Here is a 14637-nt window from a genome sequence, read left to right on the forward strand (position 1 = left end):
TATATTTTCTATATAAATTATATAAATTTCATTTCGTTCGGGGGGGGGGGGGCGGTAAAAATTTTTTGGCGGGGCTTTCCCCCCCCCCCCCCCCCCCCGAAGAGATGCCTGGAAGAAACTCTGGTTAAATTTCCAGGAGAGGGCGGACACTGGTAAAATATTTTTTTTTTCCTATTTGAATTATAAGGACGTTCGACGGAGTAATGGGGGGGGGGGAGTGTATCCCAACAAGATGCCTGAAAGAAACTCTGCTATATTTGGAGATGGTGTTTGGACTTAGTTTGAAAAGATTCCAGTGATTGTGTGGGTAGAAGTGATGGTTCCATCATTCACTGCCGTACTGTTGCCATTTGTCATGCTGTAACAACAACACATTGGCTACAGGCCTACGACACCAGGAAGACTTACAAAATAAAGCAACAAATTAACTGGGTTTAAAGGTCACGACTTAACTTGTGCTTGATCATGTTCGATTTGTTGGCTCGGATCACGACCTTGAGGTTGACCCAGTTTCGTGTGCTCAAGCTGTGGTTCAAAGTTCACACCATCCAATGATGTTTTCGGATCGGTATGTGGTTATACATCATGTGCTAAAGTTAGAGCGTTACATCATGTGCTACATAGTGTAATACATCATGACATTTATTAGTATAATACACTGTGTGCTGAGGTTAGTGTTATATATCATGAGCTAACATTTTAAGTTTGTGTAATACACGGTGTGCAAATGTTAGTGTAATAATAATACATGATGTGTTAATGTTAGTGATATAATAATACATGATGTATAATGTGTTAATGTTTGTGTAATACACAATGTTCTAAAGCTTGTGTAGCCCATCATACATTGATGTTCATGTTAAGTCTTTATGTGTCAATTGCTAATGGCAGTTTTAAATAATGTGTTCAAGCTCTGTCGAAACATACTTGGTTAGCCTAATTAATAAGCCAAAACTGTGACGTCACACATTCTGACTCCTCACACTTCGTGACCTCGTCACAAAAGTACGAATCCTCTCACTTCTATGTGGATGACGTCATGGATGGTCCACGTTTGTCTGTTGCCTTGACCTGCACAGTTCATGTTTTCTGAATGTTTGCACGCTTCATATTTGAGCTTTATATTTATATGCTTCACGAAAAGATTATGAAGATAACCAATTAAACAACTTTTAGTTTATAAGTTAACCAAACACGACCACATTTTATATCACGCTAAAGAACTAATGTGGCTAATCGTTAATAAATCTAACATGGCAGAGCTAAAGAAACGATTAAGACCAGGTAGTTTATATAGGCGTACATACTGACGACCGACAGGAGTTTAAATAATAATAATAATTATTATTATTAAGCGAATGTTTTGTGCGGCAATGATGTTTTTGAACTGCTGACTCTGTCACCTATTACTTAAGGAAACGCATCTATCAACATTTCAACAAAAACAAAAAATAACCCAATTGTGACTAATTCCTTGGAACATTTAAAAATGACGTTAGATTTAGCACTCTAACTAAAATAAAATTGATTATACCTAAAAAAAAAATGCCACATTATTTTATAATGAATTTAACTTTATTAGGTATTTGTGGTAAGAAATAGCCGCCCATTTCGAAGTCATGGGGGACAGTGACAACGAAAATGTGGGAGGAGCCCCACTTCCTCCTGCTAGAAATAGGACCAAACCTACCGTTATAAGACCGGTATCCAAAGCACCAACAGGTAGATTCAGATACATTCTAGATTAGATCTAGATATATATTCTTAAGTTGTGATGAAGTCAAAGTTTTAAGTCATCAATCTTATTCTGTGATGTTGCAGTTCGCCAGTTCGCTGATTTTCTGTCCTCTTTCACTCTGGCTACCTACAGGCCTAGGGCCTAGCAGGCTAAACCAGCCAAATGATTTATTGATAGTTTAATTTAATAGGACCTTATTACTAATAAAATAAATAATATTCATAAAATATTAGGCCTACTCAATTTATACTTTACTAGTCTTTAGTTTGTTATTTAAAATTATTTTAATAATAGTTGTTAGAAGACTTGTCTAGTCAAGTCACGTATTTGAATTGGGCTCTATTATGTACCCAGCTTCATCTTTGGGGAGGGGAAGGGTGGGGGAAAGGTTCAAACTGTGATGAATGAAAATACAGCTGGTCTCAGTAAATCTTGTTATTATTTTAATGCAAGACTATAAAGTACACAAAATAAATGATGTCCATTCTGTACTATTTAAGATTGGCAAACTTACATTAGAAATAGGGCCTACAGATTTTTTGTGGAAAGTTCTTGCACTTGAATTAAAAACTAAATCAATTTCCTGATTTTTTATATATATTGGCTTATACAGTTTAAAAAATTAGATTTGGATTTTTGAAAACACTTGGTATAAAGAAGCTTTGCTCTAAGAAAAATATTTTTAGTTTGCCTTCATGTAAAAGTGTAAAAATATAACCTTCATACTATAGTAAATTTCATGAAATGCTATCAGTTCAAATATTATGTAAAATGTATACTTGTGCTGTATCTTAAGATGGTAATAATGACAAACCAGCCACACAAGCACCACAGCGCCCAGCACCACCTGTGGCTCGACCCCCGCCCCCTGTCCAAAGACCAAGTGATCCTGTCAAAACTGTCAAAACAGGTAACCATTTTTTTGATAGTGCGTTTAGTTGTCTTGTTTTTTTCAGTTGATAGGTAATTAGCCTGCATATTATTTTGGATACATGGGGAATTTTTTCCTTTCTCTAATATTGTACTAGAAAGTATCAACTAAGCATAACATAAAGTAAGTATTTTCCCCTTGAGATCTGATGATCCATAGTACAGATGAAGTAGAGTTCATCTGTTTCTTGACCCCAGCATTTGAAGTGATGGTGTGCTCTGCTCTTTATTTTCCCTAATGTGTGTCAAGTAACTATCAGAGCTGGTTGAACTCAGGGACATTCTCCAGGTGACTTTAGGTTAGAAGTCATGAGCTCTACCACCCGACCACACTGTCCCATAATTATATCATAAAGAGGCCGATAAATTAATTTTCCCCCATAATCTTAATTGTTCCATCTAGAATGTTGTTCAATGTTTTTACAATTGTTTGACAGAGCCTGAACACCAACCAACATTACCTTCAGGAAATGGATCTAGAAATTCTGTTAAAGTTAAACCATCAGTTGCTGCTACAGGAAAAAGGTTTGATATGTTTTTTTCCCCTCTCTTCAAGATGAAATTTTCTTCACTTAACTTTCAAATTCTCAAGTGGCTGTTATGACTAATACTGATGACACATTGTATAGACAAAAAAGAAAAGTTTTGAAAGCTTTATATAAAAGAGGTTTCAGCTTTCTCTGTCATTAACTTATCAAAACTACAACACTGGTAAAGAGTTAAAAAATAATAATTATTGAATGGGATTACATGTAGTTTTAATTTTATATATAACTTTTGTATTTCCTTTGTGATTATAAATAATTATAAACTTCTTTTAATTCATGTATGCAGATTTCAGGAACATATAAAAAAAACTTCCTTTTGCTGCGTGGCTCTTAATACTTTGATAAATCTAGTTATTTCAGAAATTGAGCCAAATTGTTGATTTTGAGTGATTTATTGTATGCTGAATTATGTTAATTTTTACACAGTTTTAGTGAATACTTAAAGGTGTTTAGGTGTTTTCTTTCTTATCACCCAATATAATTTACAGGAAATTGGAAATCACTGTTGTGGATGCTCGTCCAATGAGTGAAATAGGATTTCGAGACCTAAAAGGTGGAGGCACTGTTTCCACACCAGTGTCTGCTGCCACTACTGGAACAGGAAGTGATGCAATTAAAGCTGTGAATTCTGGTAAAGTTACTAAAATATATTTTATTTAAATAAGACAGCAAACAATGTATTATTTAGTTTTTAAAATTCTTTTAGGACTTTGAATCAATTTGAAAAAGTTTTCCAGTTTTAACATATAATTTAGACATTGATACATTTAGAAATGTGTGTTTAGTTTGTAAATTTTAAGTGAAATGATTATCAGAGTATTGAGTTTGTAAATTCCAAGTGAAATGATTATTAGAGTATTAAGTTTGTAAATTCCAAGTGAAATGATTATTAGAGTAAAATGTTTCCGATTTGATGCCAACCTTGTTAGATGCCCCGGTGGCTCCTCCATGTGAGAGGGTTGCCCCACCCAAACCACAGCGACCTGCAATGTATAAGCCACAGCAGCAAGCCCAAGGTAACCATGGCAACACTGCATGCTGGCAGCATATATATCCTGTCAAAATTAAATTTGGCTTTCTTTGACTATCTGGCATGCATTATCTCTTTAGATGGAAGTATGTCATGTTATTTTCATCATGACCAATTTTTAACTGCTGCTTTTTCATTAACATTGCTACCTGCATTTGTTTGTTAACAGCCTTATATTAAGGAATGTAAACATTTCGACATAAACAAATTAGTAATGCATGTTTGAAATGCTTTTTTGGATGTATACTAATTATATTTGAAAACTCAATTTTCAGGGACTAATTCAAAAGATCAAATATTATTTTAATGATATGACAATAATATCTTGAAGGCATGAGAACTAGATATGGGTTTTTGAGAGAAATTTGATGATAGTATTGAACAAGCTTGATGTAACTGTAGTTTTAATTTGAGGATCAAGATTTGCATGAAAAAAACTTTTTAAATGCATTAGCACAAAATTATATTAAATTTAAAAAATGTACAAAAAAATGTATCATAAGGGTATAGACTTTTTTATAAGTGAAAAGTATTATTCTTTCAGGGACAGGCAACTCTCCACATAATGATGACCCAGTTCCTCCCCCTAAGCCAGCCAGACCTTCCATGATTATTCCAGCCAGTAGCCAGCCGGAGGACACCAAAGCGCTGGACGCTAATGCCAATCTCTCAGCTGTGCCACCCAGACCTGCGCGGCCCACGATTATACGACCACAGTCAAACGTACAGACAACACCAGGCTAGTGTTTCACATTAAAATTTGTTTTTCTGTGAACGTAGGGCCATACGTGATCTCTAGTTACACATGGCTCTCTACAACTATTCTATACGGTTGTATGGGGCTCAAGCATATCATAACTAATTTTACATTGGTACAGAATGAAAAATCTTTAAACTGCTGCTTAGAAATCAAAACACTGAAACCAAAGAATTGCCAGATTTAAAAAGCTTTTCCGATTAGTCATATAAATCAATTTTTTTAATAGTTAATAGTTATAATTACTTAGATAATAATTTTTATTTTCTAGTTATTAAATGTTGGTTAGTTGTCAAAAAAAATATTATAGCATAGACTTTATTAACTTAAGTGTTTAGACCAAAAGATGTTTCAAGAACAGTTAGTCTAAAAATAAAATTGTGTTTTTTAATAGATCATTCCTCAGCTGAGAGTCCAACACCTCCGAGCCGCCCAAAGCCTCCACTACCTGCCTCAGCACCCTCTGTACAAGCCGCCCACGTTACCACGGCAACCGCTGTCCCAGTTCCCAGAGCTAGGTCCTCCAGAGCAAGTGATGCAGACAACTCTACTGCTGCTGATAAAAAAGTTTCACCTGTTCCATCCCCGCGTCCACGAAACAAAATAACTTCCAGCACTGATTCAGAAGTACAGCCTAGCCCAGAAGCCAAAACAGAAATAACAGTTACCTCCCCTGACGTACACGCCAAACCTCCACCCAAGCCCCTTCCGTCATCTTTAGAACCCCCACCCAGACCAAAAAGACCATCGGCCTCCCCTACAGCTGTACACAAGACACCCACACAACTACCCAGCAAAGATACTGAAACGTCACCTCCACATAAAGCTGACCAGTATGTTGATACGACACCAATCTACGCCAAAATCAGCAAACCTACACACCCTGAACCTGTTCAAGAAGCTCCACCAACTGAACCTCCTTTCAAAGTCAAGCTGAAGCCCACAGTACCAACAGAAGACACAAAAACAAATGGTGTGTCAATTAGTCCAGATAGCAAGGGTGATCCCACCTCCCTCTCTGAAGAATCTCAGGTTATTCTTAGAACCAAGGGAAGGAACTCAATCTCCCATGATGAACCAGACCAAAGCCCTCCACCAATAAAACCAAAACCTATTTCCGGAGCTTTCCTGGCCAAATTTGAACAAACTGAAGAACATTCTAGAAACCCGCCTGTTCCAGCTAAGCGCCCTGTAACAATGATAGCCCATACAGAGCAGAGCCAGAAAGTATCGGAGTCGTCAGCTCCTACCGTTGCACCTAAGAGACCTATCACAATCATTGGTGGGCCTCATAAATCTCTGGCCAAACCTACAGCAGACACACCAACAGAGACCCAAACTGGCAACTCTCATGAGGATATAAGTGGGTGTGTAATGTTTAATTTGTAGCCAAATGTTTAATTTGTAGCCAAACTTGGATTTAGTTTTTGGTTATCCTAAAAAAATTATATAATTAATAACAGTCTTAAAATAGTTGATAATTAATAAAAAATATAATTATATTACTTCTTAAAATTAAAAAACTTTTATTAGTTTGGTATATTTTTTATTGTTCCACAGGTCAATATCCAAGCAATCACCAACCAGTAAACAACCACCTGTAACACCTACTTCATACGGTGAGGCTGATATTTGTCAGAACTTTAAGTTGAATTCCCTGACAAAATCATTTTTCATTTGTTTAAAAAAGAAAATTCACAAAGTGTTTTTTCCCTTTAAATATTGACATGAACTGACACCTTTGGCAAAAATAAAATAAAAAAGTAACAGTGATATTAATTATTACTTAAGAAATAAAAAAAATTATTATCTAAGGTTATATTTACTTATTTTTCTGTTTTAGTCTTATCTATTCAAATTTTAGGCTCATCTATTCAAATTTTAGGCTTATCTATTCAAATTTTAGGCTCATCTATTCAAATTTTAGGCTTATCTATTCAAATTTTAGGCTCATCTTTTTAAATTTTAGGCCCAGCTATTCCAAACAAGCCATTGGACCACCCAGCAAGTGAAAATGTTTCATCAAATTTCTCATCTGACGCTGACAATGGTCAACAAAAAACAGACAGGTAACCTGTGGTTTTGTTGCCTAATTGGCCTCAAATTTAATTTAATTGTTTTTGTAAATCCATTTTAAGGTGTATATATTTCAGCTCTTTAAAATATTTTAATTTTTTTCTGAAATTAAAATTGACGTACGTTTTGAACTTTGTAGTCACACATTCCATGAGGAAACTCCTCTGGTTAAACCAGCGAATGCACCGGCTAAACCAGCGGCTGCACCGGTTAGACCTACTGAAACACCAGGTAGACCGGCAACTGGTCCAGTGAAACCAGCAAATGTTCCTGTTAAACCCGAAACTTCTGTTAAACCCAGGGAAGCTCTGCCTGTTAACCCTTCAGAATCTCTTCCTGTTAAACCTGAAACTGCTGCCGCTCAACCAGAAACTGCCCCTGTTAAACCATCAACTGCCCCAGCTAAACCTGCTACTGGTCCAGTAAAACCATCAACAGAGCAGAAACCTACAAGTTTGTTTTCGCATTTTTAAAATTAAATAATTTAATCAGTAATTTACTTTAGACCTGGGTTAATGTTAATTTAAATTTCAGAATGTTCATGCTCATTTTTGTTTTATTAAAAAAATTTGCTGAATGCTGAGAATTTTTTTTTCTGCTTGTTTTTAGAATTAGATAATTTTTTTTGCTTATTTAATTTAGACCTGGGTAAATTTAATTTAAATCTGAGAATTTGTATGCTTATTTTAGTTGTATTAGAAGTCAAGAATACTTGCAGGATACTAAGATGATTATGTTTTTAGAGCAGCTTAAGTTACCTCCCCGACCCAGTCCTGGCCACCCACTGTATCACTACATGCTGCCCTACCCACATGGGGTGGCACTACACGGCTACACAGCACACCAGCCAGATGAGCTTAGTTTCAAGGTCAGCACATCAACCATGTTTCATTGACAACCAGCATGCAAAGATGGTTACATTCATTAATTACATTTAAAGTTTGTTTTGTTAATAGTTAACATTATAACTTTTTTCCTTTATTATTGATATCTAAAATTTGTAATGTTAATTATTAAATTACAAACTATGTTTAGTTGATAATTAACATACAAAGCATGTGGGAATTGTTGAACCTTTCAGTCTTCACTATCATTTATTATGTGATTCTGTACAGCTCATGACTTTAGTATCACACCAGGGCTCTTCCATCAAGCTGTGTTGTTGAAAAGCTATAGAATAAAAATCATGTTGTGTTCCAAGTCTTAATGAAGTCTCCAGCCTTTGATGTCTAATCTCTCACTTTCTACTACATACACTGCTATTTAAAACAGCATTTTGAAAAAATTTGAAAATTGATACTGACTTAATCAATTAATATCTTTGAAGTTAGGAACTGGTTATTGCTAAATTTTGTCACTAAAGTTTTTAACTTTTTATCAGGCAGGGGAGACAATATTGCTGGTGAGGAAAGAAGACGAACATTGGTTAGTTGGTAAATGTGGTGATCAGGAAGGCCTGTTTCCTGCCAATTTTATTGAGGTTAAGCGTGAAATTCCAGTTGAGGTGAGGATTTCATATATTTATTTATTTATTTTAGAAAATTTGGCTGAAAACGGTTTTTTAAATGTTAGTCAAAGTAGCCTCCCTTGAATATAAGACAAAAGTAGCCTCCCTGGAAAAATCTCATTAAGTTTTGAACTGATGAAAACAGGGGGCACAAGGAGCAAGCTGGAAAGATGCTTTAGAGGACTGGCCAATATCTGTTGATGAGAACAAAACTGATGGTGACACAGTGGAGGGGCCGAGGTGTAGGGCCAGATTTGACTTTGAAGGTTTGGTCATTTTTTTTTTACAAACTAGTTTTTGTTGATTTGATGAGTGTAAAATATAATACTGAATATATATATTTTTTTGCTTTGTTTTTCTGTCAAAAATTAACTTATAAGTCAATATTATTTCTTTTAGAAGTTGTACATGGGTCATTCACATCATACACATGTCGTACATAGTTTATTTTTTTGTCAAACACATGTCATAAACAGGTAATTTATGTTATACACAGGTCATTCATAAGTCATAAAGAGGTGATTTACAGGTCATTCACATGTCATACACTTTCCACTCACATGTGATTCTCTGAATACATATGATATAATTAAAGTATTGATTTCCTTAACGATATTTTCCGCTGATCATGACCCAACTAACTTTGTACTAGGTGATGGTGAAGGAGAGCTGGCTCTAGAAGATGGAGACGTCGTACAGCTACAGTCTCGTGTGGGCACAGAGTGGCTGAGGGGAGAGGTCAGAGGTCGTCAGGGAATCTTCCCATCATCCTTTGTGGAGATCATTGAGGATCTGCCAGCTGACGGCTGCGTTGGTGAGGATGTTTTCTCCGCTCAAGGGACGGCCATATTTGATTTTGATGGGGAAGAAGGAGAACTAACATTCCAGGTATTAAAGAAACTTTTGGATTCAATTTTAGAACTATTGGTGATTGTTATTTAATACTCGTCAATCAGATCATTTGTAGACTTTTTTTTTCAACTTTTTAAATTAAAAAATAAAATGCTATATTTGTTTGTTTTTTTTTGAAATAAAAACAGTTCATGCCTTATTTCTTTTGGCTCCATTTTAATTTGAAATATAAACAAAATTTAAAAACCATTTTATATTTATAGGCAGGGGACACAATCAACATTTTGAATCTGATCAATGTGGAGTGGCTCTATGGGGAGTGTCATGGTAAAAAAGGCCAGTTCCCAGCATCGTTTGTCTCCCATGTTCCACCAAACCTCCCACTAATGAAGCAGTCTGGCGCTGCTGTCAAGACGAGAGAAAATCTACCTCAGAAAAAAGGTGAGGGACAAACTGGCAGTCAGCCGTTGCCTAGGAAACCTGAGGAGAAACAAGTGGAGACGGTGGAGGAGGAGGTGGAGGGCCCTGTGTTTGTTCTCAAGTCTAAGGAGGTAAGTGTTATATATGCTGGCTTACAGCTATATGTGCTGGCTTACAGCTATATATGCTGGCTTACAGCTATATGTGCTTGCTTACAGCTGTATGTGCTGGCTTACAGCTATATGTGCTGGCTTACAGCTATATGTGCTGGCTTACAGCTGTATGTGCTGGCTTACAGCTGTATGTGCTGGCTTACAGCTATATGTGCTGGCTTACAGCTATATGTGCTGGCTTAAAGCTAAATGTGCTGGCTTGCAGCTATATGTGCTGGTAGTTTACTGGCTTAAAGCCATATGTGATAGTGTGTCTCTACCTTACAGCCATATGTGATAGTGTGTTTCTAGCTTACAGCTATATGTGCCAGTGGTTCACTGGCTTAAAGCCATTTGTGATACTGTGTCCCTAGCATAAAGCAGGTTCACTCATAGTTTTTTAATTATTTGTATTGTATTCTTTTGTTTCTTTTTTTCTCTGTTTTTAAAAATATGCTTATAGTAATAGTTTATTTGTACATTTCAAATGAAATTTGTGTGTGTTGCTGGTATGTGTTTTAAATTTTTATTTAATTTTTTTAACAATAGCTAAGTTGACAGTGAAATTGTTTAAGCTGTCAATCACTGTATTGTTTTAACACTTAGCTTAGCCAAGTAAAATTATACATGTCACTCATTTCCTCAGACAACTTTGGGCTACTGCCGTGGGATCTCTGATTACCTCGACCCACCTCTGGGGGACCTGCCATTTAAGGTTGGAGACAGAATTGAGATTCTGGAATTTGTGGGGGAGGATTGGGCCAGGGGCAGGCTGGGTAAAAAGGAGGGCATGTTTCCTCTTAGATGTGTGGCTGAGGAGGTCATTGACCCTGACCATGTGGAGCCAGTACCAGGTACAGGTTTTAACTTGTTTTTTGTTTACTAAAAGTGGAATAGTAAAACTGAAATCTGAAATCTTGCCAGATTTTATACTCTAGTCAAACTATGAAGCAAATATTTTCTATTTGGTTGAAAATTTTTAAGAAGGACCTTAATTAAAGTAAAAACTGCCAGATGAAAAAAAATTTATTTTATGTAATGAGTAAATCACGTCCTCTTTTGGTTTAAAATTTTGAAGAATAATTCAGTATGTAAATATCTCTCTATAGAACCTGTTGTGAAAGAAAAACTTTATGGGCGTGTCATCCATGACTTTAATGGAGAAAATGATGATGATCTGACAATTAAGGTGAGTACTTCATGTAAACGGCTGCTAAAACTAACCTAGTTCCTTTCTTTTAATAGTGTCTTTTATTTCAATACTGATGTCAAAGTTTTCCTGTGGATTTTTCCAGGAAGGCTGCTAAAATTCTAATCTAGTTCCTTACTTTTATTAGTATCTTTTATTTCAATATTGATGTCAAATTTTTTTCTGCGGATTTGTTTAGGAAGGAGATGTGGTGGAGATGGAGGAAATAGCCGACACAAGGGGCAACTGGAGGTGGGGGCGACTCAATGGTAAACGAGGAATGTTTCCCGTCATTTTTGTGGAGGCCTTGTGAAAATGTTACGAGGAAAGTTTCTTGTCATGTTTGTGGAGTCTATGTGAAAAATGTTCCTTTCAGAAGTCTTGCAGTCTAGATAGTTTTGAAATTAAAATATCAGATTTATGCAAAAAATAAGAAACAGTTTTAAAATAACAGTTGAGTAAGGCTATAATAAAAGGTAGACAATGGCTGAACCCAAGTGCATGGTTGTTTCTCAACATGTTGTTAACATTGCTGTAAAACTTTGTTAACTACTGAAATTATCTTGATATGTATACCTTAAAAACATACATATATTTATATATATATGTATGTAAACAAATATATGTATGTAATATTTGTTATACTTTTACATTGAACTATACAAACAAGGTTTGCTGAATGAATTTTCTTCTGTCTAGATTCCACTTTTTCTACACACTAGTGTCAATTCGGTAGACATAAGGAAATCCTTTTTAAAATCCCAAATAATTTACTTTCTACTGTATCCAATAAAAAGCTATGGTACTTATAATTTTTCACATCTTTACAACTCTACTAATTTTAAAAACGTTTCAATTGGGGTTTTATACAACGCTTACAACATACTTGTAAATTTGTATTGCTTTTACTTGTGCCAATTCAAAAAAAAAATCAGTATTTAAAAAAAAAAATGTTTAAAATGTATTGTTCTGTTGAATAACCTGTTTACATTTTTAAAATTCTCAATTTAACTCCTGTACCAAAGTGACTTACAATTATTGATTTTAAACCTTTGTATTTGTTCTGGGAGAATACAAAGTTATTTTATTAGGCTAATTTGGAGTTATCTTTCACTGTAGGGTTCAGAGTGGGCCAAAATGGCATACTGGGTTTCTACAAATGTTAGTGTTGAAATATGCATAATTACAAAAATGTACTTTTAATATTGGTATTTTGGTTGTAAATATTAGGATAGCTCTACCGTTTGAAAAGAGTGTCTAAAGCCTTTAAGACTTTTAAAGCCTGTTTCTGTTACAAAATGTGCATGCAACACTATTTCCACACTTTTTTTAATAACATTAAAAGGTTATTTTGAAATCTAGTTTTTTTAGAAGCCATTTATGTTTGATAATTTGTGGTTGTATACAGTGGTTTACATTAATATATGTAGGCCTATGTTTTTATATATATATATATATATATATATATATATATATATATATATATATATATATATATATATATATATATATATATATATATATATATATATATATATATATATATATATATATATATATATATATATATATATATATATATATATATATATATATATATATATATATATATATATATATATATATATATATATATATATATATATATATATATATATATATATATATATATATATATATATATATATATATATATATATATATATATATATATATATATATATATATATATATATATATATATATATATATATATATATATATATATATATATATATATATATATATATATATATATATATATATATATATATATATATATATATATATATATATATATATATATATATATATATATATATATATATATATATATATATATATATATATATATATATATATATATATATATATATATATATATATATATATATATATATATATATATATATATATATATAAATAAATATACACATTTACTTATACACATATACACATATTAGGCCTATATGTGTAAAATATGCTATAATTTCATTTTGGGAGTCATTTAAGCATGTGGGGCGGGGGTTTTCTAGCACTAACACCTCCCAACACAACTAAAAAACAAGGTACTTTTGTTTTACTGTTTTTGTACCATTTTCAATGTGTGATTTTTAATTCCCCTTTATTTGGCATAATGTTTGACCTTTATTAATGAATTTGTTGCTTCTAGTAGAGCAATAATTAGCATAGTGCAATTACTGTTAATATTATTTTTTTTGTTATTATTCTTTACTAATGCCCATCTTATTCCATAAAAATATTATTTACTTTTATTCAGTTATTGTGTATTTATAACAAATAATTTTGTTTTAACTTTTTGTTTTTAACTCTGACCAAATGTTAATGAAGTCACATTTAGAAATGTATGAAATGTAGTTTAATGTAACCTAGAAGAAAAAACAATCTACAGAAAGAGTAAACTTTCTTGTTACTAAAATTAACAAGAAAAAAACACATTGTTTATCATTAATTTCTTAAATTAATGGTAACTCAGTTTTTAAACAAGTTTTTACTAATGTGTTTACTTTTTATAGTTTTTACACTTCTATTTCTTGATTTATTGGCAACTTCCCTACTTTTTCAACTTCCACCTAAAACATTTTTACAAGTTTTTTTTATCAACACAAATTTCCCTTGTCTCTATCAATTGTGAAGGCTGCTGCTCAATTTACACTGATCTCCTGTGATGATTTGTTGTGGGGAATGTGTAGCAATGCTTCCATCCTCTTCATGCTGATATTAACTAGCACTGTAATCTTAGACTGTCTAGGCCCTTGTTCCAGTCCAAGTTACTTGTTCCAGTCCTAGTTACTTGTTCCAGCCCAAGTTACTTGTTCCAGTCCTAGTTACTTGTTCCAGCCCAAGTTACTTGTTCCAGTCCTAGTTACTTGTTCCAGCCCAAGTTACTTGTTCCAGTCCTAGTTACTTGTTCCAGTCCTAATTACTTTCCAGCATTAGTTACCTGATACCACTGTTGCATCCTGCTGAGTATTCTTAAAATTGTCCTTTTAATTAATTAACGTTGATCTCTCTTCCAACTCTAAGCCTTTGTGACCATTCCAGTTGAATAAAAAATAAAATTAAACAAGGGAGCCTTAAATTCTTTGAAGTCTGCCTTACTTTTGTTCTTTCAACTGTGTCTCTAGATCTGGCAGGCTAAATAAAATTGTTCAATAATAACATTGCTTACAATTGTTGAAAATTAAAGTATGTATTTTTTAATATTGTAATTCATTATATAACTGCACAATTATTGGTTATATTAAAGTAATATACAGGTTTAAAGTATCTGGTTAATTTCATTATGAATGTGTGCTAAGCTTATACTGGATGCTCACAGCAGTCAGGCTTCAACATAAAACAAAATTTAAGTGTGGAAGATTGTTGTGTATCAAC

At 33.5% G+C, this 14637-nt stretch overlaps 1 protein-coding gene across 1 annotated transcript; it reads left to right on the forward strand.

The window, feature by feature from the left end:
- The first annotated feature begins 1411 nt into the window (after positions 1–1411).
- Positions 1412–12594, forward strand: LOC131955004 (SH3 domain-containing protein 19-like). The gene is made up of 18 exons (XM_059318881.1): positions 1412–1722; positions 2535–2648; positions 3106–3193; positions 3705–3847; positions 4146–4232; positions 4791–4985; positions 5398–6370; positions 6564–6622; positions 6973–7072; positions 7219–7532; positions 7823–7947; positions 8461–8583; positions 8732–8852; positions 9239–9474; positions 9702–9989; positions 10657–10864; positions 11120–11199; positions 11399–12594. Exons 1-18 carry the CDS (start codon positions 1620–1622, stop codon positions 11510–11512), a joined length of 3471 nt encoding a protein of 1156 aa, XP_059174864.1. The 5' UTR covers positions 1412–1619; the 3' UTR covers positions 11513–12594.
- The last annotated feature ends 2043 nt before the right edge of the window (positions 12595–14637 follow it).

The sequence above is a fragment of the Physella acuta genome, unplaced genomic scaffold, assembly GCF_028476545.2.
Source record: "Physella acuta isolate Inbredline_101_S28 unplaced genomic scaffold, ASM2847654v3 ptg001046l, whole genome shotgun sequence".
NCBI classification, from domain to species: Eukaryota; Metazoa; Mollusca; class Gastropoda; family Physidae; genus Physella; species Physella acuta.